The sequence below is a fragment of the Nestor notabilis genome, unplaced genomic scaffold (genome assembly GCF_000696875.1).
Source record: "Nestor notabilis isolate BGI_N333 unplaced genomic scaffold, ASM69687v1 scaffold5508, whole genome shotgun sequence".
In the NCBI taxonomy this organism is placed as follows: Eukaryota; Metazoa; Chordata; class Aves; order Psittaciformes; family Psittacidae; genus Nestor; species Nestor notabilis.
In genome coordinates, this window is record NW_009941413.1 from 1 (window position 1) to 24,695 (window position 24,695).

General features: G+C 38.9%; 1 protein-coding gene across 1 annotated transcript in view; it reads right to left on the bottom strand.

Moving 5' to 3' along the window:
• Positions 1 to 1,150: 1,150 nt before the first annotated feature.
• Positions 1,151 to 24,695, bottom strand: part of CNTN3 (contactin 3 (plasmacytoma associated)) — a gene marked incomplete at both ends in the record, with an annotated part of 45,761 nt that continues 22,216 nt past the window's right edge. The window contains 12 exons of the mRNA XM_010020867.1: positions 1,151 to 1,337; positions 1,962 to 2,077; positions 2,235 to 2,469; positions 3,330 to 3,400; positions 4,121 to 4,270; positions 4,367 to 4,525; positions 5,636 to 5,753; positions 9,528 to 9,703; positions 11,169 to 11,296; positions 17,532 to 17,682; positions 18,939 to 19,068; positions 21,298 to 21,434. Coding sequence (XP_010019169.1) covers positions 1,151 to 1,337; positions 1,962 to 2,077; positions 2,235 to 2,469; positions 3,330 to 3,400; positions 4,121 to 4,270; positions 4,367 to 4,525; positions 5,636 to 5,753; positions 9,528 to 9,703; positions 11,169 to 11,296; positions 17,532 to 17,682; positions 18,939 to 19,068; positions 21,298 to 21,434 — 1,758 coding nt within the window. The remainder of the gene's footprint in view (positions 1,338 to 1,961; positions 2,078 to 2,234; positions 2,470 to 3,329; positions 3,401 to 4,120; positions 4,271 to 4,366; positions 4,526 to 5,635; positions 5,754 to 9,527; positions 9,704 to 11,168; positions 11,297 to 17,531; positions 17,683 to 18,938; positions 19,069 to 21,297; positions 21,435 to 24,695) is intronic.

A 24,695-nucleotide genomic window follows, 5' to 3' on the forward strand; every position in this document is an offset into this window, starting at 1 on the left:
AAATATACAAAACCTCTACATATAACTTTATAAATATATATATATAAACCTCCAGATAATGTAAGTTAATCTGAGTTGGTTTAGTCATTAGTGACAAAGTGGTACTTGGTTTTGCATATAATAATTTCTGATGAAATAGCTTATTTCATAATACTGACGTTGCAACTATTTTTGGTAGAAAGATCTTAATGACTATTCCAGGGAACGTGACCTTTCAGACAGATTTAATTACACATTCTTGTGAGCCTGACAGAAATACTTCAAGATTGATGACCCTGATTCTGAGCTGTATTGCAATGTAAAAGCATACTAAAAATACTTCCATTTGTAGAAAAATTAGTGTAGCCTTTGACAATCTGTTCTTTAGCTTAATTTCTCCTTAGTAATAGTAAAGTGGCGATTCTTCAAGGCGAAACAATGGACATGAAGGATTGTTTTGCAGGAATTGGATGAGTGAAGATCACTGCATTTCAAAAGCCATGCCCTAGAGAACTTACAAGTATGTTACAAAACCCTGAAAAATTCAAAAAAAGTCTCTTTTTTTCCCTTCCATATAACAAATTTTTCTTTTGAAATTCTTTTAGTCACTAGAAGAATAAGAAAGGTTCAATGCAGAAATTCTGTATCTTCAGCTCCTATCTCATCTGGCACTGTTGAGTTTTACTTACTCATCCTGCTGTAGTCATTGAGGGTAGAAAATAGAAGACTTGTGCTCGATTCAAGTGTGCAACTAACTCCTCTACTCTGCATGAAAATTTAGGTCACTTACTTACACACAGAATCATAGAACGGTTTGGGTTGGAAAGGACCTTAAGATCATCTAGTTCCAACCCCCCTGCCATGAGCAGAGACACCTCACACTAAACCAAAGGACGCCCAAGGCTCTGTCCAACCTGGCCTTGAACCCCTCCAGGGTTGGAGCATTCACAACTTCCTTGGGCAACCTATTCCAGTGCCTCACCACCCTCACTGTGAAGAACTTCTTCCTTATATCTAATCTAAACTTCCCCTGTTTAAGTTTAAAGCCATTACCCCTTGTCCTACCACTACAGTCCCTAATGATCACATATTGTGATTCTTATTTTTTGTTTCTCTGCAAGTGCTCACACATATTTATGTCTCTTCCCAACTTGAAATTCAAGATACTTACGTGTCTTTTTCGTGGTAGCATTTACTGTGGCACTGAATGGACCTGCTCCAGCACTGTTGTAAGCACGGACAGCTGTGTAGTACGCCAAGTTGCTCTTCAAACCTGTTATTCTTACTGATGTCTCATTCCCTGCAGCTTTAACTCTGTTTGAAGATTCTTCTTTTTCACCATTATTCCAGTACCTAACCTAGTAGGTATAAACCAAAACCATTTAAAATCGTGCATGGAATAGACTATTCACCCACAGCACTGCATTTGACTTATTTAAATGCATTTTTTTCTCAGCTGAAAAAAGTAGAAGTACATTCAAATTGCAGAAATGTTTACTGTGTAAACAAATGAATTCTTATCTATCTATCTGTCTGCTTTTCACACTTGCTTATTTTTTAGTGTGATGGTAGGAAAAAGGAAACTGCAATATTAGATCTTGCTGAATTAAAAAGTGACATGAGGAAAACCATTGTTTCATTTAAAAAGTAAACAAGTTAAACTGTTTTAAACCAGACAACTGTACCTTACAGAACAGTTTCTTTGTAAGTAAATGTAATTCTGAAAGAATGCAAGTTTGAACATACTGTTTGTTAGACAGACAAGTGACTATTGGGCACAGGAAGCAAAACACAATTTCATTCCATATTCTTTGTTTTCAAAGATACTGAGCAGAAAATATCTTCCTTCTGGGTGTAGGTGGGGCAGGAAGGAAGCATGATATGTGGTAATCTATTGTAAATTTGTGCTGCTGTCCTCAGCCTGCACGACCCTTCTGGCTCATGGCGCTCTAGAAACAGCAGTGTGTTTTAAATGAGCTTACCTCATAGCCAAGTAACCTTCCACTACTCATCTTCCAAGGAATGGCCATCCAGGAGACCTCAATGACTGAGGACGACAGACTGGTCGCAGATACACCGGTGGGTGCTATGCTAGGCTCTGTATTCAGAAATCAATAAATGAGATGTGATCAGCAGCACTAGTGACTGAGGAAATAAACGTGTGTATTCAAACAGATCTCATTTCTATTAACTGCTGCTGGATTCTCTGATGAAACATCCCAGATTAAATATCTGGAGATGACTCAATCACATACCTTCCTCAGCCGAAAAAACGGTGGTTACTGAACTAAACGGCCCTTCTCCTTTATTGTTATAGACACCAACTTTGACTTCATATGGTGAAAAGGGCAAGATGCTTTCATTCCTGAAGACATATCTTGGTGTGTCAGGAGAGGTGACCACAGTCTGTATCCATGTTGTGGTGCCAAAGGGGCGGAAGGCAACAACATAGCCAAATCCTTCTCCGTTTTGTAACTCTTCAGGGATGGGCTGTGGGAAAAGCAGCAGACATAGGTCTGTGATATGACACACACCACTGAGTATGGTTGGCAGGGAGAAAGTACTGACAGACAAATGTACAAGATAGCAACCAGACTCTGGTACAGCAAAGCAAAATGTCTTCCTTTGAACCTATTTTAAGGTTTGCACTTCAATAAGAGAACACCTTTCAGGTGTGTTCCTTGTTTTCCACTAACCATCCTGGTTTAAGAGTCTCTTCAGTAAATAGAGTATTTAATTTTTTTTCAGTTTCACAATCCATAATTCATAAAAAAAATTAATAATTGCTGAATCAACTCTTATAGAATCCTCTGTATAGTGGCTTATAATTTCCTCTGATGTGATAAAGATTAGATAGCCACACGGATTAGTCAATGTTAGGAACAGAATGTTAACATTTTAACTCGTTGATACAGGGATACATAATATAAAGTACTATCTAATTGTATTGGCTAGCACATGCATCCAGAATTAATGCTAGGAAAGCAAGAACTGCAAATCTGCACTAAAACAAGCATAATTCTTTGTCTCAACCTTTAAATGATGCACTTTCCTCTTCCCTGCCCTCCTGCCCCCTTTTTAGCATTAAAAAGGAGAACTTTTTGGAGAAGTTGTTTGAGAACAGGAACGATCTCAGACAAGCTAACTCAACTTCCTACTGATTGCCACCTAGCACAATAACATGAGAGAGAGGGAGGGAAGGCAAACACGCGTGCAGCTCACAGTGCAGAATGTTACTGAGCACATACACATCCTAGCTGTGAAGCTGCTGGAGCCAGGGAAATTCATCATTTAAGAGTCTGAATGAAAACAAATATTCTCTGAAGGAAATTGCTTGCCAGAAAACTTACATCCCATGTTATGACCAGTTCAGACCTGCTGCCTCCTCCCCCACTGACTTCAGAGGGGGGAATTTCGGGAACTGTGAAAAGGAAACATACAGCTGTCTACACAGTGTAGATACAAGACATGAATTCATATAACGTTAACCAAGTGGTACTTGTATTGCTTCTGCAAATGTAGGCAGGGTGGGCAGTCCTGTAACACCCCAGCCCTGTCCTGCATTCCCCTTGCTGCACTGCACCACCAGGCAAGGCCAATGTTTTCCTGAGCACTTGGAGAACCTCACTAGCTCTCAGACCACTCCACTAATGCTTATGAACTTCGAGAAAGTGCAGGTCTGCTTCATTTTTTATGACACAGTTAACTTATGCAGAGGTATTGGGCAATGGCCTTATTCCAAGTAAACTCCTGGGGTATTAATTGATGCGTTCCTCTGAGCTACATGCTTGTTCCTGGGAAAGTGTACACTGATCAAACACTAGGAATGAAAAAACCCTGTCAAAATTAACCTCTTTCCATCCATTAATGCCCTCAGACTCTGCAGCTCTGCCTGAACTGACAGGCTTTGGCATACTAAATACAGTTTAAATGTATTTAGATGATATGCCTCTGTGATGTTCAGTAATGCAACACAAACTGTCCCACAGCTAAAGAGAAAAATTATTAACAAATCAGTTACAGGCTTTTATATTCAGTGGCATTTCCAAGCTTGTTTGCAAAGAGCCAAGGATATGAATGCTCCTTTCTTTGTTAATATTCAAGATTCTTGAATTAAAAACAAATAAAAAAACCCACTAACCTGCCTCTTCAGTTCTTACTTTTTCTGAGGGTAAACTAGGTTCTCCACCTCCTATTTTGTTACTGGCAACTACACGAAATTCATATTCAACCCAAGGATTTAAATCCACTACTGTGGTTGTGAACGTTTTCCCATCGATCACATCTGGAACTATTAAAAAGAAGGAAAAAGAAAAAGGAAACTAAGCGTATAGTGTCCTTGGTCAAAAACATTTCAGCAGAGCCTGTGACAAGAATTGTGGCTTACCTGTTGTAACTCGCTGCCAGCCAACTGAAAAGGGTGTCCTTGCTTGTACGGTGTAAGTGGTTACTGGGCTGTGATTATCTGTGCCTTCTTGCCAGGAGATCTGAGCTGTAGTATCAGTTATTTCATCCACTTTCACGTGTTCAGGGGGCCCAGGTAAGCCTACAATCAGATTGGAAAACACATGGTCTTTTGTAAAGCCAGTACCCTGGAATTCACTAACAGAGCAGTATAGATTGCCATTTTATCAGCGCCATGGGAGGAAGAAAACAATTCAGCTTGGAATAAGAACACTTGTAATTATTGTATTACATTCACTAAACTTAACTCTGATAATCTAATTCTGAAATACTCTGAACTGCAGCACAGGCAACAGAGTTTTGTTTTTTCCAAGAACCTTTGTTCAGCATGATCCCTCTATCTTCCCTTTAATCTACTAATACATCTCTGCAGTCTGCCAATTTGTTATCTACAGCTGCTCTACTGTACAATGCACTGGAGCAATTTTTCAGCACAACATCTGATCAGCACCCTGAGCAGCAATTCTGTCAGGCAAGCTTTCTGTTGCCTTCTGGAAAATCCCAATTCTGGGCATCCTGGCAAAAATGCCCTTTATATCTCATCTTCACCAGCAAAGACTGAAATAACTAACAGTGTATCAACAATTAAAAATATCTAGCATATTTTAAAATATACTGAGTAAGTGGCAATCATATCATGTGCTTTTTCAATGACCAAAGCTTTTCTCTTACAATGCAGCTGTATCAACAGCAAAAAATCTACAGTTCTGGCTTAACTATGAGCATTCCAGCTCTGAATGACAAGGAATAAGCCTGCATTATACAAACTCCAGTGTGTCCCTAAGACAAAGCCTTTCCAAGGCTCGGGGCAGCAGTTGCCCAATTCTGGGCAGGATTCTGGAGTCACCAACCCCAATGGTTGAGTCTGCAGAGGCAGCGACTCACAGCTTGCTCACAGCTGCCAGCACCAGGTTGCCTCCTGTCAGTGATCTTAAGGACTGTCAGTGAGAAAAGATGTGTAGTCAATAATATATCCTCCAGCTCTTAGTTTCTCTGGGAAAAGTTAGATTTCTGATTAAAAAATTGAGCTACAATTCTCCCTAACTGCAAGGCAGAATGACATAATTCAAGTCACAATCATGCATCACTAATTCAATGAACTGGGTCTATAATCTACATCAGTTGTTTTTGCAATCTACAGTATAAAAAAAGTTAGAAAATATGATTCATGGTAACTGAAGCTGAAATTTACCTCGTACGATAAGGTCCGCTGCAGATGCTACACTATCCACTTCGGTCTTCACCATACAAACATATTTTCCACTATGTTTCAGCTGGATGTTTCTAATCATTAAATCTCCCGATGCACTCTGTTGAAATACACAGTTCTTATATTAACATTACTGCACTACCTTGTAATTTAGTATTAACATTGTGTTTGTAACTAGGTATCAACCAAAAAATGCTGAAGATAAAGTTGCTCAAAAATTGCATTGGCAGGCAGCCTGCAGGATAGCAAGTTATTATCAGCTGCTCCATGGTAGCCGTCTGTAAGCATTTTCCTTATAAACATGACATAGCATCCCTCTTTTAGGGGAGAAGCAAGCTGCAATATGGTTAACTTGTACTGGGAATGTACCTCCTGACTGCTATTAGGAATCATGAAGAAAGTCAGTGGCCTGGCACCAACCATATTCCTCAAAACCCTAAAAAAGAGAAAAACCTGGTTTCTATGGCCATTAACCAGTTTTACTTCTAATAGAGTCTGTAAGTTTAGTTGTCACAGATTTTTAAGGAGTTCAAATGTGTAAATGACAAAGCTGAATTTGGCCCATTCCACAAGTTATTGCAAACACATCTTCATTTACTGGTTGTACATTTTGGGCTAAATTCCCCATTTTATGAGTCTAAAGTTCTATAATTTGTTCTTCATCAAACAGTTAATTTAATCTTTGGTCATTTTTTCCCATTGGTCTATCTCAAGTCATGGCGTGTGGCTGATCTCCTGAATCAAGGGAAAGGTCCATAAAACTTGAGTGATGACTGTAACTTCACATCATGGTACGGCTCCCTGTATACTATTTGTTTTCTATGTTACTGAGTGGAGATCTTGATACCATACCTTTGGTAGCCACTGTCAAAACCCTCCTCTTTGTGTGTCAGCTGAATTACTGTTTTAACTGAGATCACATCGTCTCTTTCAGAGGAAGATCTCTCAGATCTAAATGTTTAAAAGTTTGGTTGGGGTTTGGTGTTTTTTTATTTTTCTGGAGAAGCAGCATTGCACTTGAGGACAGAACCCCAGTTTGTGGGTGTTTTTAGCTGCTCTGGCCACATGACTGATTCTTGGGCACAGAGTAGTTTGGGAATAAGGGGAAGACATGAATCTGGAGTTCAGTTTAGTCTTAGAAAAAAAGAACCACCTTTCCAACCATTTTATTATCTTTGTTTCACACTCACACCCATTATTTCAACAGTACAATGCCTCACTTTATCCAACACAAGCTGAAAACAATTCTGCCTGATTCCCTTCCATGTGTGTAGAAACACAATGGCTGGTGTGTGAAAGCACAGATGTAAGCATTTGCGGGACAATTCAGCTCTGATTGCGTATAACACATTAGAAGTTGGGTTGAAGGCAACCTAAAATCCATCTAACTAGACTGGAAGTGGATATTCAGGGAATGACCAACAGCAGCGATGCATACTCACAAGCAAATCATGTTCTACACAAACTTACTTTAGCAAAACAAATCTAAAACAGCTCCACAGAGGGGACTGTCAAATAGAACATTTTTACTGGAGATAAACCCCACCAAGATATTATCACTGCATTTAAATTATGTGTGGATATTTTGCGGAAGAATCCCAAAGTACTGGGGAAAACACAGAGACCTGCAGCAGCAAAAAGCTCCAGTGTAGTGGCACCCTCACCTCCCATGGCTCTTCAGACCAACAGTGGTATCTGCACTCCTGCCTAGCCAGACTGACTCTTTGTCAGCATGGACAAGTCCAGGTGACAGTGAGATCACCTTCCTTTCTCCACGCTACAGAGCATACAAATACAGAGAAGCCCAGGCAGTATGAACAGCTGCTGAAATTGCTTTTGCTCCTCCTGACTGCGTAACCACCATCAGCCGTTGCTGGGCATATCTATGTGCAGGTGATAACCTGAAACAGTTTAGAGGCAGTCTGTTCAAAATTCAGCATCTGCTTGGTTTGCCACACTCTTTGTGTAAATCATGTGTCTAACAAAACAAGAAACAACCCAAAAAAAGAGCAGTAAGACAGCGTTACATCCTGTATTTTTCTAACCATCTGGAAGACCAGGTGGTGGTCCCACAACATGCCTGCTAACTACTACATATTGGAGACCTCAGGCATGTGTGACAGGAACTTCCAAGACATCACTACATAGAAATCTATCCACTGAAAAAATATTTTCCTTTAGCCATGTTTACAACCAAAAAAGCTGAAGTTATTTTTGCAGAAAGATTTTCATTTAACAAATACACACGGCAACTATTGGAAGGGTTAGAACATATTTATACTTATTTACTTACCATGACCCACATATAACTCCAGATAAAATTATTCCGCTTGCCCCAATGTGATATAAAGCCCATAAAATATTTTTGTGGATCTCTTGGTAACCCATGAAGTTTTCTACTAACAAGCTTCAATCCCTCTTTATACAAATAAGAGTTCAATAAAACCCCATAATGTCTAAATTCTGTTTCTGCATGTCCCTTATGCCAAACTTGAAGTAACATGCTCTAGATTCGAAGTTCTGAGTCAGGCAATACTCACCCTGGATTTTAATTCAGTACTGACTGAGGTTTAGGGGGGGGCATGGGGTGGGGTGGGGAATGTGTTAAAAAAATCCCACACCTAAACAAGACTGATTTGGAATGATGTTTGTGTTTGGTTTAGGAAAAAGATGGAACTTGCAGTGAGAAAAAGCACTGCTTTTCCCCATCACCTTATGAAGCCTTAATTGAGACAGTAAAACAGTCACATTCAGGTTTTGGTATGTTTTTAACCTTTCTATCTAATATTACTATTTGTGTACACAATCAGAGTACAGCTGGGCAGAAATATTACTAGATAAATAAAGCCGGTGTAGCAATACTGGAAGGTAACGGGCTATGAAATCAGAACGTTCCCATTACAACATGACAGATGGTCAGTTCCTAATTCTCCAAACATTTCTGTGAAAATGTACATGATATATGAATATCTCATGGCTCCTATAAGGAAATCTCATCATCTCCACATGCACTTATATATAATCAATTGCAAACTGCAGAACGCTCTGTGTGTTTGGTGCCTGCTGATTAAATGCTAAATCTTTTGAGGTTTTACAGGCAAAAAGAAAAAAGTTAGGTGCTGAAGTGTCAGTTTCATTGGCAGTAGTGTCTAATCCACTGCTACTCCTCTAGAGCAGGAGGTCTGGCAAGAGTATGTGAAAGGAAACTTTATGAAGGCTTATAATGGCCAGTTTCATGCTTGTTTTGTTTTCACGTGGCCATGGCTTGCACTGTGCAAGATCTTTTGTTGTAATTAATTTAATTCTCTTGATACATCCTTCATCCATGTTAATGGTTTGCTTTTCCTCTTCTCATGTTTTGATCAGAAGGCTAAATTCTAAAAACATTAATGCCACCCTACGACTCGCAGCATCTATGCACTGCAAGTATTTAATGAGATACATGGCTTCTCACCTGGGGATGCTCAGGCAGAATATTGAGGGATACAGTAGTGATGCAAGTGCAGGAAAAATAATGAAAGATGGGATGGTTTTGTTCAGCTTTAGGGTGAAATTCACAAAGTCTGTGACAAGTTCCTTATATTTCTCACTGCTGTGTTTTAGGTGATCATAGGGAAAATCACGTGGGGTCAGATGCAGAAACAGAGGTAGGAACTTACAATATATGAGGTCTAAAATACCAGGTTTCTGAACAGGAGGTTATGGGCAGCAAGCTAGCTTAATGAATGATTTCCTTCCAACACAAAACAAAATTCTACAGGCCCAAGAAAGAAGAAACATCCTATTTTTACTGTGTTGAAAAAAGAACAGAAGCCAGCCTTTCTATGCTGCATGCATCCGTAAGGCAGATGAAGAGAAGGTATTTGCAACTTACCCCTCCAACCTTCTCAAAATGGGAAGCGTCCTTCTTGAAATCGGTGAGCGTTCCATTGAAATACCAGGTGAAGCTGATGTCCAGTATAGGATCATGCTGAACCTGGCAAGGCAAGACGACGCTTTCTCCGACAGTGACGTCCATGTTGGAAGGTGCCAAAATAATCCTTGTTGGCTCTGTTGAGAGCAGAAATATCAGTTACTGCATTCCCGTGCAGCTGAGCTTTGGTTGCTACTGATATTCTACCAAGTCCTTCAAATCCGATTAATGACAGTCACTTCAAATTATGCAGCTGGGCTACAAATTCTGCTGCCTGACCCGTCTTGTTCCGTGTTTACCAGCAGGAGCTACTTCACACTGAAAAGGCAAATTCTGACCTGCTGTGTACAGGCCAATATACTTTACAAAGCTAAATGCACTGTAACCCACAGCAATGAAATTGCCATTCAAAAGCATGTGTGGTTCTCAGCAATAACACCCACATTTTGGGGCAGGAAGCTGTAGTGGCAGGCCCCGGGGAGATTAAGAGGGGGGGAAGCTGTGGTGGCAGCGACTGGGAAGATTAAGAGGTGGGAGCGAGAGAAGGAGCTAATAAAATCTGGAAACTAGAGGAAATCCACAGAGGGAACAACTCATTGGATATTTGGGTCTATATATAGTATAGAACAAAAGTAGTGTCATTAAGAAAAGCTGCTTGTTATTTCAGAATCACATTAATGAAGAAAAATTTCAAGGACTGTAAATACAGTAAATAAAATTTAATTCTAGAAATCCTTTGCACATAATTCTATTATTTGTATAAAATGGGACATGAATCATTTAGGAGCATAGACTGAAAATGTGAAGCTCTTAATTCACTGAACAAAATAACTCTGTTCGGATCTATGAGATAAATAGGATATGTAATGCAGTAGGATATTAGGTAATTCTGAGCTTGGAAAATCTTTCAGATATTCCAGTCTTTAAAAAGAAGATAATGAGAAGAAATTCTTCAGATAAACTTTGTAGTCTACTGGTCCTTTTAGTCCAGTATCTTAGACAGCAGCAAGTAATGGATGATTTATAGGAAGGGATAAGAACCCCTTTAAAAATTACGTATACAATTTGCTTTTGAAAGACTTTATATTTTACTGCTAATGGAGTCCCTGAATGCTCCTGCAGCTGGAGTTTCTACCACATCTTTTTCCATAAGCAAACAGCACACAGTTCCTTTGGGCTAAACAGATTTGGGACTGGAATATACAATTACCTCAAATATTTTTTTGATTCCCATGTTTCTTTTCCCCAAGAAATTAAAAATCCCCCAAACTTAAAAAGCATAATTGCACTATTTAGTACTTAGATAAGAGAGAGAAGGGAGGAAAAGTCTTCAGAACTCCCTCACATCTGAGACATATCTTTGTCAAAGGCAGAAAATCCCTCAGTCTCTTTTTCTCTCAACTAATAGAAGATTTCTAACACAGATCCTTTTATCTTTTTATATTGTTAAATATGCAACTTCTCACAGTCGCTACTTTCTACCACAGTTAGTATTTTTTTCCAATAAGCAAATGCAGACTCCAGGCTTGCAGAATTCTGCTGCACAGTTTGCAGTTCAGTTTACAGCACCTCACAGATGACTCTCCGTTCCAGCTCACCTACCAGTAACTATTAAGCTTGTTGAGCCACTGGCCGTTCCAAACTGGTTTGTTGCCAGGCACGTGTAGCTTCCAGCATCAGCTTTGGTCACATTGGCTATTCTTAGTCCTCCATCCTTTAGTAACTTGATTCTAAAAAAGCATAAAGAGATTTTAAAAGTTTCAGCATTGGTTTGTAGCCAAAATGCTCTATTCCTCACACTGCTACACAGGTATATCCAACGGCATCAGTTACCAACCTGATATTTGAAAAGTTTGTGGCCATACACTGACAGTATATAACAAATTTGAACCCATCCGTATATTACTCACCATTTTGGACACCAGTACATCCTATCTTTAAGATACATACGTGTGCATATGTGTGTGTGTGTGTGAGAGAAATCCCACATTTAATTCCATCTTTTTTTGTTTAAGATACATACGTGTGCATGTGTATGTTGGTATGTGTGTGTGTGTGTGTGTGTGTGAGAAATCCCACATTTAATTCCATCTTTTTTTAGTTGCACCAACTGAAACTAGGGTAATTTTCAACTGCATGTTTACCTCATGCAGTCTTGCATAGTAACTTTGAAATAACTATGTCCTTAGTATGATGCTGCTAAAGGACTTTTCATAAACAATCCACATCTTCACTTTTCAGGATTCATAGATAAAGCCTAACTCCAACTGCTCTGAAGTCAACAGCTCATTTGCACAACTGGCCCTCTAGAATAGGATTCTGCCCATGCAAGTACAGACTCCATACTTGTTTAGGAAGCAAACCAAGACTTCACGCTGCTGCAGATTTCTATCTCAGTTTACCAGCTATGCTGAGCAGGAGTGACCTGCAGGCATCGTAAGGTATGCTTTGTGGAAGGACTGGAAGGTAACAGAATTCCCTCCACTCTACACAGACCCCGCCAGTGAGAGTCATGCCTGATGGACAGATAGCATGGCACAAACCAGAAAGATGTTTAAGAAAGATGTGGACAAAATAAGACCCCCAGAACTGACACAGGCAGAAGAGCGCCAGCATCCCAACAGCAGAGATGACATCCTAGACAACAGCACTGGAGGGATGCAAAGGTACAGCTAGTTAGACTCTCTCTTTCTCCAGACCTCCCCATTTGTCGTATCCTTAGATGAAGGCCCTTCTACCAAGTTGTCCCTAAGATAACCTGGAGCAGCTATATAACTGTATATATACACAGATACATAACTGTATATAAAAATGTCCAGAATAACAAAAAAAGTGAACTTTTTCCTGATACACCTAAGTCCAAGGAGCTTCAGAGCTTCTCTCTCAGAACCTATCACTCCATTTCAATGGCACCAAATGAACCCCAGTGAGGCTATTCTGTTGGTTCCCTAAGCACCTTAGCTAGAAGGTATTTTGGAAATGCCCCAGACACCCACATCAGCTACACAGAATCAACAGAACAGCAAACAACATTAACATTCCAGGTGAACCTCTAACTGCATTAGTTGGAGTCTTACACAGCTTCAGAGTAAGCATCAGCTAAGAAGGCAGCGAATGTCACAGAACTTAACATTGCTATCTTCCTTTCTCAGAAGAGTCATGAGGATTTTTGCTTTCTCACTTGCATGTACTTCATTATTAACCTGCTTCTGTGTTCAGTACAAAATTAATTAAATACACAGCCCTGCTGCTTTTTGCAACATACTTGAGGCAAATCAATATTAATGGATCTCCATCATTTGTCCCAACTGAGATTCAGCTCTCTATAGCTAAATATGTACTACCAAAACTAGGTGGGGAAACCTGCTGTGTTAGGTGGGAACTGGGATCACTGCCTTCCTTCTCAAAACTTGTCCCAAGCCTGGGATAAGCAGGAGACTCGCTTGAAAACAACACATTGCTTCTGATCTACATGCACTGTAACTAACAGTCCAGCATAAGCAATTCTTCATGCAAAGCTCCACATGTGCTACGGTAGCTGATGGAGGGTAACACAGCTCGAAACTGCTGCAAGCCTGTGAAGATGTGCAAATAGCACAGCTAGGACAGACCCAGTGAATGCACCATCTTAAAAGTTAATTGCCTTCCCAAAATAAAAGTTGGCCCATAAAAGGTACATGCTTCAGTAAGCTGCACTGCCATTAATTATTTATAGTGGCATATTATAAATAATACAGTGTTGCAATGGTATTTTTTTGAAATAGCAATTCAGCTGAATCTGTATTTCGGAGAATAATGAAGCTGGTAAACAAGGGCAGCAGAACACGACTCCGGAGTTTGATGGGTTCAGTGATCTTATCTTTCACCCTTAACTTCTCTGATCCTCCAAAGCCATGTTCGCTAACTGCAGACCACAGTGGTGGGAGTGTGTCATGGCTCTGTAGCTATGGTGCTCCCTGCCCTGCACAGCAAGTTCACCTAAACCTTACAGCCACATGGAGACTGCATTTTAAATGGATTCCTTCCACAGCTGCACCGCTTTTTACAATGAAACATCCTCTAGGAATAAACACAACTTTTAGTTGTTTTACTTAACTATTCTGAATTGAATTTTGTATTCTCTTAAAAAAAGGTGTTGTAACACTTAATGCTGCAGCTGAGATCCACTTCCTTTGGGCAAAAGTGATGCAATAATGACATTAACAGATGCAAATTACACGATATAACAAGTCACCTGTTAAAGCAACAGACAAAAATCATCTTCTTTGGGGGAGAAAGAGTTATAAATAGATGGTTTAATCAGTTTACATTTGGAAGCAACCATCTTTGAACCTTCCAAGGTACACTGAGGTACCTGAGCCAACATGGTGGTGTTTGAAGCGTATTTGTAATGTGCTTCATCAGTCTCAGCACAACTGACCTCCCTCAGGCTCATTAACTTATTTTAGGAAATAACGTAATATTTGGCTGCACTTTATATTAGATGGAACATTTAAAATTAATTAAATCTTACCATATGGTTTATGAGTATTTTAAATGTGTTGGAGACATGATTAATACACTGTACAGGTAATTATAATGACATCCATAAAAGGTGTTAAAATATATCAATTATGGTTGCAAGCAAGCTACCGAGTTGTTGGACTTCCTAGCTATCCGTATGCTTTGCAAAGGCTTGGATTGCAACATCTAATTCGAAGCAGTTTCAAGTAGAAAAAGTGCAAACCTAAATAAAACTCCAACAGTGTTGAGAAAGCCTGAGATCAAACAAAGGAAACACTGGGATCAGGGTATAAGCCAGAAAACATCCACGTCTATTGTTTAATTAAAACAAATCACATTTAGAGTGCTCTGAGCTCTCTGCAAGTGTTGCTTGCCTAAAATAATTAAGCAATAGGCTTATTAAAACCAAAATATAATTAAGAATCAAGTTTTCCCAAAATTAAAAAAAGAAGAAAGACGAACACCCCCCCCCCCAAAAAAAAAACCAACCCCAAACCAACCAACAAATCAATTCTAGAAAAAAAATATTGTCAAAATAAAACCTTCACTGGTAAATTACAAAAGAGAAATGCTTTACTTTTTCAATTACAAAACAGTAAATGTAGTGCAGAGCCTATGAAAACACTAAACCCAGAAATAGCTCTACCCTCCTGTTGAAACATTAGGCAAACTGAAGCTTTTAGTATACTTAAAATTACTAGATATTCACACACTGTGATAAAACAGATGTACTATGGCTGGCCTGCTGCCAGGAAGTGATCTACATCTCTTAACAAAAAATAACACATCCTTCGTTGTTCCCAGTATCTGCAATCATTTTTCCAATACGTTTTGCTGAAGGCCAGCAATTTTCAAACTGAATTCCATTTCCAAAACCTGCACGTTTTTGATGCACTGGCAAATGGCAGAAACTTTCAGCCCTGTAAACCAGAGATAATTGATGGAGTAATGCTTCGGCACATATCCATTTGCACCACTGGAGACTGATTTAGGACCTGTTCAGTCATCTGCTCAAATCATTGACAAAATCATCATCCCTTGCTAACTGTTGTGCAAAATAATCGCTGAGAAGACTTTTTTTTTTTCCCCCAACAATCAAAGGGATGGCATAAAAAACTCCAACTAAACACACCTACAACAGCCAAATGTTTTAAATCATGCTCATGCTCTTTGACTGAGAATGGGAAGAGGGATTAACCAACTTCCGGGTTCCTGACTTGAGAGGCCCATGTTGGTGAAACTATCCAAGTCTTTCTGTCCCACCCAAACTGGGAGAATGTATTTTGGATTACATATCTACCAGGCAGCTGAGGGACTTCTATAGGGTTACACTCTCCATTAATTCTGCAGTCTGTCAGGTTTTATTCATGACATTATGATTTGCTATTAGTTACCCTAGTCATAACTGAGCATGGAGAAATCCAACTGTGAAATGAGCGCATGTACTTCTCATACTGGTAAATTGTTTTACTATTGTCACAACCTGCACCAAATGTTCATATTTACAGATATTGAAACAAGTATTATTTGGGACTTGAGAGCAAGTGGTGCTCCAGGATGCCAATCCAAGATTTATCAACTTCAGTATCTGTAATGTTAGCGTATTCAAGCTATTCTGCATTCACTGTCCATATCCACTGGGTTACAGAGCAGGGACCTATCTATAGGTTCATATAATACTACATTATTCCAAAATCCTGTTAAATTGCATTGTTGGTGCAGTGCAACCACAAACACCGCCAAAGGCCAGAATATGCCATTGACACTGACTTATTACTAAAATAACAAATAATCAAACTAAGTAATCACTGCCTTTTTATTTGACAGATTATTCAGCAGAAGCCAAATATTTTAGATCCTTATTGATATGATAATAAACACAAACACATTGCTTTCCAGTTCATAACACTTCAGTACAAAGGAGCAGTGGAAAAGTGGGGCAAAACTGCCTTTTATGTATCAATCAAATTCAAACTAAATTAAAGCAGATTAAGTAACAAGATGGGGGGAAAAAAGCTCCCACTGAAGTACTGGTAAGTAAATGCATTAATTTCAACAACACAGCATTTCAAACTCCAACACAAAATGAAATAAAAATACTTAATTCAGACTGTAGGGAAGATAAAACCAGTAACTGATACTTCTACAAATCATGCAAAATTTTATGAGGAATTGTATCTCCTCTTTTCTTTTTTCCTCCTTTTAATTTTACATCAGTTCACAATTAAAGATGCTGAAGCTGGTGGTTTTTAAGAGAATTATACTGGAATGTCTTTCAGAGAAGTTAAAGTTTTCAGCATCTTTTTGTCTTTTTCTAGTCTTGGTAAATCTAGAAACATCTAGGAATAAAGGTGGATTTGTTTACAGATGAAACACTGCTCCTCCACATGATCTTAAAATCCCTTGTATTAATCTGTGTCCAGACAGGTAATTGAGCCAGGACCACAAGAGCCACTACAGCCAACAAACAGCAACTCTCCAGTATTATAGATCAGTTAAAAATCATATACATACATAAAACATTCAAAGAACTCTTTAAGGGGTTTATCTAGGTTGCAGCACATTTTGATATGTCTTCTGGTTTTGATGAGTTAAACTAGCATCAAGTACCCTGGAGGTGTTCAAGGCCAGGCTGGACAGAGCCTTGGGTGACATTGTTTAGTATGTGTGTCCCTGCTCATGGCCGGGGGGTTGGAACTAGATGATCTTAAGGTCCTTTCCAACCCTAACTATTCTATGATTCTATGATTCTAAGTTCATTTAAACCATGGTTAAATGTCTAATCCTTTTCTGGAGGATGATAAAAGTTCATCCACTGGGAGATGCAGATGTCTTAGGCCAGCTTTTCAACACAGAGGAACATACAGGAAGGCAACTATGGTTTCCATCCTCTCTACATGGAGACCCTGGGGACTATAGTCCGCTATCAGTAAAAGCTACTCCAGATTAATTTGGAATAAACAAAATCTATTTATGGCTTAATGACTGCAGATAAGACATACTTTAGAGAAAACTTCTAAAGGTTTTGTAATATGAGATGCTTGGCAAAGAACTGCCTAAGTACAAGATGCTCCAAGTATACACTCTAAAATCATAATATGGGGCAATAACTGACCTGTGCCAGATAATAATGCACCCTTCCTACTTGATCTGGCAGTCATTGACTCCCACGCTTTCAATTTTCCCTTCATTCCATTGCTCTTAACTGTCTAGCTCCCTTTATTCAAGATATTCTAAGAAAACCCTGAAAATAAAATCTGTCCCTTGATCTTAAGGAAAGCAACATGCATGCACTCTCAGTGCTCACGTACAATGGCAATTAAAAACCAAACAACTCCACCAGCTTGACAGCCTTCAGAGAGACTTTACAACTACTTCAATCTACACATAACATTACTGCACTAAGAGACAGAAACAAGCTTTTTGTAAGATTAAAACGAATAAACCAATGTAACTTGATACCTTTCATTTTCGTGTAGCTGCTCACCTCCCTTCTTCCAGGAACTTTTGGCCTTAGGGAAAGCTCTGGGTTTGCATTCAAAATCAACTGTGCTGCCTATTTGAACCTGGATCAGTTTCTTCATTGGATTCCTGGAAAAATCTGGAGCAGAAGCTAAAAAGAGAAGGTATAGTAATAGTGAAATAAAGCATCTTTAATTATATTAATGCTACTACTATTTAGATCTTATGTGACACTTCTCAGATTCCAACCATAATTAAAAACATGAATTAGTCAGCTCAGAACAGACCTTTTATTGGAGAATTATGCATTTCTCCTCTTCATACTGGTACAAAAGTAAAGGTCTCAGTTATGCAGCGTATGTCACCTAACAAAGCCTGCACAAATCATCACATCGACTTCAGCTGAGCTCAGTGAACCCAACAAGCATTAAGCATGTGCCTAACATTACACTTCGCCGAAAATGAGCATACCTGAATTATGTAAGCCCAGGGAGGACAGTTTAACACCAGCAGTCCCATCAAAACTCAAGGTACTGGTTGGCTTCTAGTTTCATGTGAGAATGCATGTCAGATCAGGTAGGTTAAATGACATAAAATGACAGCACAGCTCATTCTGAGTGCGTATAGTTTACATTAACTAACAGTTAGGAAAAGGCACATGGCTTCTACCTATACTAACAATGAACTTCTAAAGGAAATGCAGTACTTTAGGAGAACGAGGCTGAGGAATCGGTCTGCTGATCGACTGCAACCTTAATGCCAGAAAGGAAATAACCCATGTCTCCAAAACACACTGCTCTTACAGGCTTAGGTTTGAAAGCAGTCTATGTCGGAGGCAGAAATCGCACAAGCATATGAACGAGCGCATAAGGCAGTCCCAAGTTCAGTGTTTCCCTCCAATGACTGTCACTATTTTAGACTGAAGCACACACCATTTGAGTGACTGAGCAACAACCCCTTGTCCCCTCGATTAAGAAAGGCCGCACGCAAGAGCAGCCTATTGCTTTTAAATGACGTGGCTGCCCTGGGAGCAAGCACTGGAGCTGCGGTGCAGGAGGTGAGTGCAGCTGACTGATGTGTGGAGCCAGGGCGGCCTCCAGACCATGCAAGTGGTTTTAATCTTCAGGCCCGTGTCCAAGCCCCCATCTCTGCTCTTCCCCTAATGAATAATTTAGCTGTGTTCTGTTTTAAAGCAATGAATGATTGGACTGCAAATCCTCTGGAAGCAGATGAGTCAACTCCTTGGCACTGCAGATAAAGATACTAGATTGACAAAAATGTTTATTTCAGTGACAGCATCTGAGTGAGTTAAATTTGAGATCATGATGAGGTGGAATATGAGGCAGGCGGAGGGGGTGTGGAGTGGGAGAATGAGGCTTGTGTGTTAGTGAGAAAGGAAAATCTTACCTACAACCCTGAGCTCTGCACTTGAATAGATGACACCATGTTTATTTTCAGCTATGCACTGGTATCTGCCAGAATCTGTCAGATTTAGATTTGATATTGTAAGTGCACCATTTTCAATTTGGATCCTTCCCTGAATATTAAGAAAAATATCTTTATTGATGATATATTTCCTGTGGAAAATTTAAAATAAGTAAGAAACATAAATAGGACAGCATAAATACAAAATGTGGGGTAAATGTAACAGCCTAATCATGAGAACGGTTCTAAAATAAGTGACATGACTGCATCATGGTATGGAAACGGTGATCAGATATGGAGACTTGGCAACACAGTATGAAATCGATTCTTCAAACTTGCTCAGTTTCACAGAGGCTCTGTAATTGCAAATAGCCTTGTATTTCCCCAGAAATATGGACAAAAATTAAACTAGGCTCCTCATGACAGACCAGTGCATCCAAACTATACAGATGGCACTGGCATTTCGTACTATTTAGAGATTTCACACATGCCATTTGCTAATGAGCTCTCTGTAATACTATGCAGAAAAAATTCCAACACTCATTAAACACATATTTGAGTGCTTTAGAGCCGACAAAGCAACTGAAGTTACAGGGATCTTCTCACCTTGTTTATTCTTGGGAAGCTGTATGAATTACAGTAAGAAGTGACTAATTTGAGGATGGCGTCAAAGGAAATGGTGAGAAAAGGAACCAATGACAAAGACAAAACCAAAGGAGATGTTTCTTTGGGAAAAAACGGAGAAACAATAACTGACAAAAGAACAAATTATTTGCTCAAATGCATTTTCTGATTTTTTATTTTTTTTTTTGTGGATCTGGACATGGTTTACCAGGCCTAACGCGATGATACTCACTTTCTGCCTTTTCTTAAGGGCATTTACTTACACCTGACTCCACAGCAGAGTGGCTCCACTACCTATGGGTAGCAAGGACAGCTCAGCTCCTTCCCTGACTGGTCCCTTCCCAGTCTAGTGCAAGGTGCTCAGCCAGTTAGACAACATACAAAACAATCCCAAAGAGGAACAAGCCTGAGTCTCCATGTCCTGATCCTCTCTCTAGCATCCCAAGCTGCTCCTCTTTTAATTCCTTACCAAAGATTTGTTTATGGAGAAGGACAGCTAATCAGAACAACCTCAGCAGATTTCAGTGGAGGAGACACAGCATGAAGGATTATTGCACTCAAGGAGCTTAAGAAAACTGATCACTATACACAGAGAACTCCTCTCTGATGTCTCCTCAATGCCAGCTTTCAAAGAGTTAGTTCTACAGTTTATGGTCCTTAAGTATTTCCAGAGTAAGCCACGCTAATGCCCTGACACCATGCCAAAAACCTGAACAGCAATACTCAGGAAGTGGAGAAATGGGAAGACTGAACAAGAGAAGCTATTTTTGTACTTACCAGGGTAGAAAAGCACATTACTTCAGTGATAGCCTAACAACGCTCTTAATGCTCATCACCGAGATGAGATTTTGTATCCCCTTATTTTACCTGTCTGCAAAACACTACCATTCCTTTTTAGTGAGCATCTAAGTATAACATCCTGATAGGAAACGTTTTTCAGTGCTTAGATCATTTATCATAGCCATCCACTAAATTCACTGGAGCAGTTGCTCTTTCTTCTTCACCTGTGAGTGCCAATGCTGAGGACAATGCATTGGCGAAGGGCAAAATGCCTTCCTGTGATGGGCTACTACCCATAGTTTATATTCCTGATAACCTGAACTAGGCAGATTTAAAATCAATATGGGTATCAGATGCTTTTCTGCATTTCTGGTTTGGGAGACCAAGTATCTCATCTTCTAAGTACAACATCTTTTCCCTATCACGACCTGCATTATTCTCTATTAATTTACTTTAACAATTGTATTAAAAAAAACTAACCTGTGCTACATTGAAGTTTAGATTTCACTCTCTTATCAAGTAATTGTGACCCTATGAATTTTTGGGATATTTGCCTTTTTTCATCAAAAAGTTTGAATATGTTTTCACATTACCTTTAATGAAACACCAACAGTAAGTATAATAAAATCATTTAAGTTCTCTATCGAGAATTATTCATGGTTCTTAACATATAACTTCAGTTAAACTTCCCTCTTCAGTCTTTCCCTACATACTTATTTTGATGCTTCTATCATCCTTTTTGAATCTGCTGCGATATTTTTTCCCAGCATAATTTGGTTTTGTGCTTCTGGTATTGCAATTTTTGATGTTTCAATCTGGATGCTCTTAACAAACATACAAAAACCAGCAATTTGACTACTTACGTGGACCTCTACAAATTCTCATATGAAGTATTGTTAATTTTACATAGCATCATGTTTTCAAAACGCAATGTTACCTCTATTGACAGTTGGTCTCCATTCTTCAGCCATCTATATGATGGTTTGGGCTTCCCACTTGCTCTGCAGTCCCAGTATAAGGTGTCCTCTACAGCAACTTCAGTATCTTTTATTGTCTGGATCCAGTGAGGTTTTGCTGCAGATGAAATACACATCATCACCAACAAAGACCTTAACAAGCTATTGTTCCGTATGAAAATCAAAGGCTTAATTTGCATGGCAATCGTCAGCTTGCTGTGTAGACTGGTTAATACCAACAGACATTCTCACCGGTTCTGCTTCAAGTCACCTAATGAAACAAATTACTCTGTTCCTTTTACACATTTTTATTACAAGCAGTAAACCAAGAGAAAACTAAGATTACAAATCACTAAAGCTGAAGTAGTGAAACCAGTATTAAAATCACTAATGATTAAAAAACACAACTTTGAAAGTGAGGTAAATGTAAGATAAAGAAATTAGTGGTGATACTCGAATTAGATAATTGATGTAGCTAAATCATCAAATTAATGCTGAAGAGAATCCTTTAAGTCCTAAAAAAAAATTAATGGCATGTCAGTCTTAGGTCTAAATACCATTTAAATTGTTTTCTAATGCTAGTCAGTACTTAACTGGATGAATACATGGCTATATGAAACTGTTCTAGAAAGCATTAGTTTTATCATGGCGTTTCAGTGATGCAAACCTGAATATGGCCCTTAAAAAGTCCATTAAAATCACTAATTTTCATACAAAATTTTGATCTCCTAATAGCACACAGCCTTCAGAATTACCTAAAATACAATTAAAACTATAAAGATAGAGTTTAAAACATCTGTTACAGCTTTCACAGGGTAGGGGAAAAAAAAAAAGGTCATTTGGCAAACAGACATCACTGCATGGAAGACAAGAGTATTCCTTTAGCGCTATTTCACAAAATAGCACAACACAGTTTTGTAGCTAATTTGTGTGAATTTCCTTTGAATTTATTCAATTTACCAAGAATTATATATATTACATCTATATTATATATAGATATATAATATCTATATATGTTATTTCTCCAAGAAAATGTACATTGCATATGGAGAAAACAGATAACAAGTAGAATGAAACTTGGTTGAAAATACATAGGTAGGGGCAAAAGAATTTTCCAGAGTCAATTTGATTACCTTAAGGATTTTCCTAAACTGGTAATTTAGGAAAATCTCTGAACACGCATATCAAAACAGCTGTGTGTGTGTGTGGCGGGGGGGAATAACTGGTGGTACATTAGCAAAAAATATTATTTAATAGATGAATTCTGGAAGCACAGAAGGTCAGATCAATTCATGTTGAACTTCCTACTACAATAGAGTTACGCCAGCAGTTACTTCGTATCAGGGAAAATAATGACTTGCCTATGGACACAAGGGAATTCTGCAGCACAGCCGAGAGCTGAACCTGTTCCATCACTATAGGTGCAAGACAAGCAGACCAACATTGGGATGGGGGCTTGTATTAATTTCATCAAAAAAGATTCATTCTTTTCTAGTATACAAATTCTCTCTCCATCATGTATTCTGCAAAGCAGCGCTAAGATTTCAACATCATCATGTACAGTATTGTACTTTTATGACATCAAGGATTAATGCTACTTGCGATTTATGTATACATACTTAGGATTATCTTCTTATAGAAGAACTTACTAAAATGTATTCATTAAGATACCCATCTAGGAGGTTTTGGAATTCAACCAATATTTGCTGACAGCGAAACCCTCTGTTCTTTTGTTTTGTATGTCTCTCATACCTCGTAAGGGTTAATGCCTTCCACTGATTTTGGGGATGATCATCTCTTTATCAAGGTCAGCTCTAAAAGACTGGATAACCTGATCTTTGTGTCAGACAAATGTGGTATCTTACTGATATCAATTCTGGTCCAATCTTGAAAGTTGATGTTACAGCACTGGAGTTCAAGAAAGAGCCATTTCTTTATCTCACACTGCCATTTGCCCCACATGTGCCAGGGGGACGAAAGCTCAGGACTCCATGTTGGCATGCTGCTGGCACTTTGCATACCTAAATATTTATGCAGCAAGAAACAGTGCTTGAATTATAGATGAAACCATACATGTGCAATATTTCACATCTGCTGTCTGTCTTCACTTGGAAGTAGGTTAAATACAGTCTATTTTCAAGTTCTAGATCTTGGATTCAATTCCATTAATAAGAAAAACATTGTCTACACCACAGATCTTCATTTTAGGACTCTTCATGTCAATCTCCATAGGAGGGTTTCCAAAGTCTCCATGGTACATATGATAAATGGAAAGTGTGGGAAAGACAACCACTCAAAGCAGAAATTAAAAGAACAGAGATTCTAAGCCACAGTGTGAGAAATGTATGGTGCTTGTTCGATCACAAGAGTGATGATGTAGACTTTAGCGATTTTCTTGAGGAAGGCTTTTTCTCTCTTCAAATTACTGATGAAGGAATTTCAGCAGGAAGAAAAATACCCTTTCCAATCTGCCACATCTCAAAGTCTTTAAAAAAGGCTGTGAAAGCATTAGAAACTCTTTGAAAAAGAACAATTCAACCAACCACTTCAAAATTGAAAAGGCAGCTAAACAAGGGCAAATCCAGATGGGAATATTGCACTGAATGCTCTGAATCTTGGCCAAGGTAAAGATGGTCCAAGTTCCAGCAGCTGAGAAAAGTACAGACAGGTCATTTATTAGTAGATCTATACACTCTCTCAAAACATAAGCAGGACATTCCACACCCAGCTACGTTCTTTTTATTGAGCTCTGTCTGACTGCACCTAAATGATTCTGAATATGCAGCTTTAATCCTCTTGAGGTCTAGGCACTGTTAGGCACGTTTGCTTAGAACATCCGGTTCCACCACCACTGCCACATCTGTGCTCCTGAAAGACTAATGACTTGGTAAGAAAGCCTCATTCTCTCATTGAGCGACTATGTTGGGTTGATGTGTAACTTAGATCTTCCTGAGGAGACACCACTTCTTCCTCCTTAAGCAAGGAATATGGAAGCAGGCAATATATTTTCATTGAGATGAAAAAAAGATGATGCCCTGTAAGTTAAGAGGTTGCAAGGTGATGTTAATGGAGTTTGTAGTGCAGGATCCAAGACTGTGACAGGAATCCATATTGTATGATAATATTAAGAATTCTTAGGAACTTGCTGTACGATCTTCATGAAAGATTCATATAGAGTTCCCTCAGGATGAAATACTTGTAAGGTAACTGATTTTCTAAAGGAGGTTAGCCGTCAGCCTCATGGTCAGTCACTTGGAAAAGCACTAGCCAGTATTTTGCTTCAGTTGCTTTTGCCTAATATATTCCTTGCAATACTCATGGTCCCACAGGCAAGAAGCGATACAACTATGTAACTTTGTAAAACTTATCCCAGTGAGAA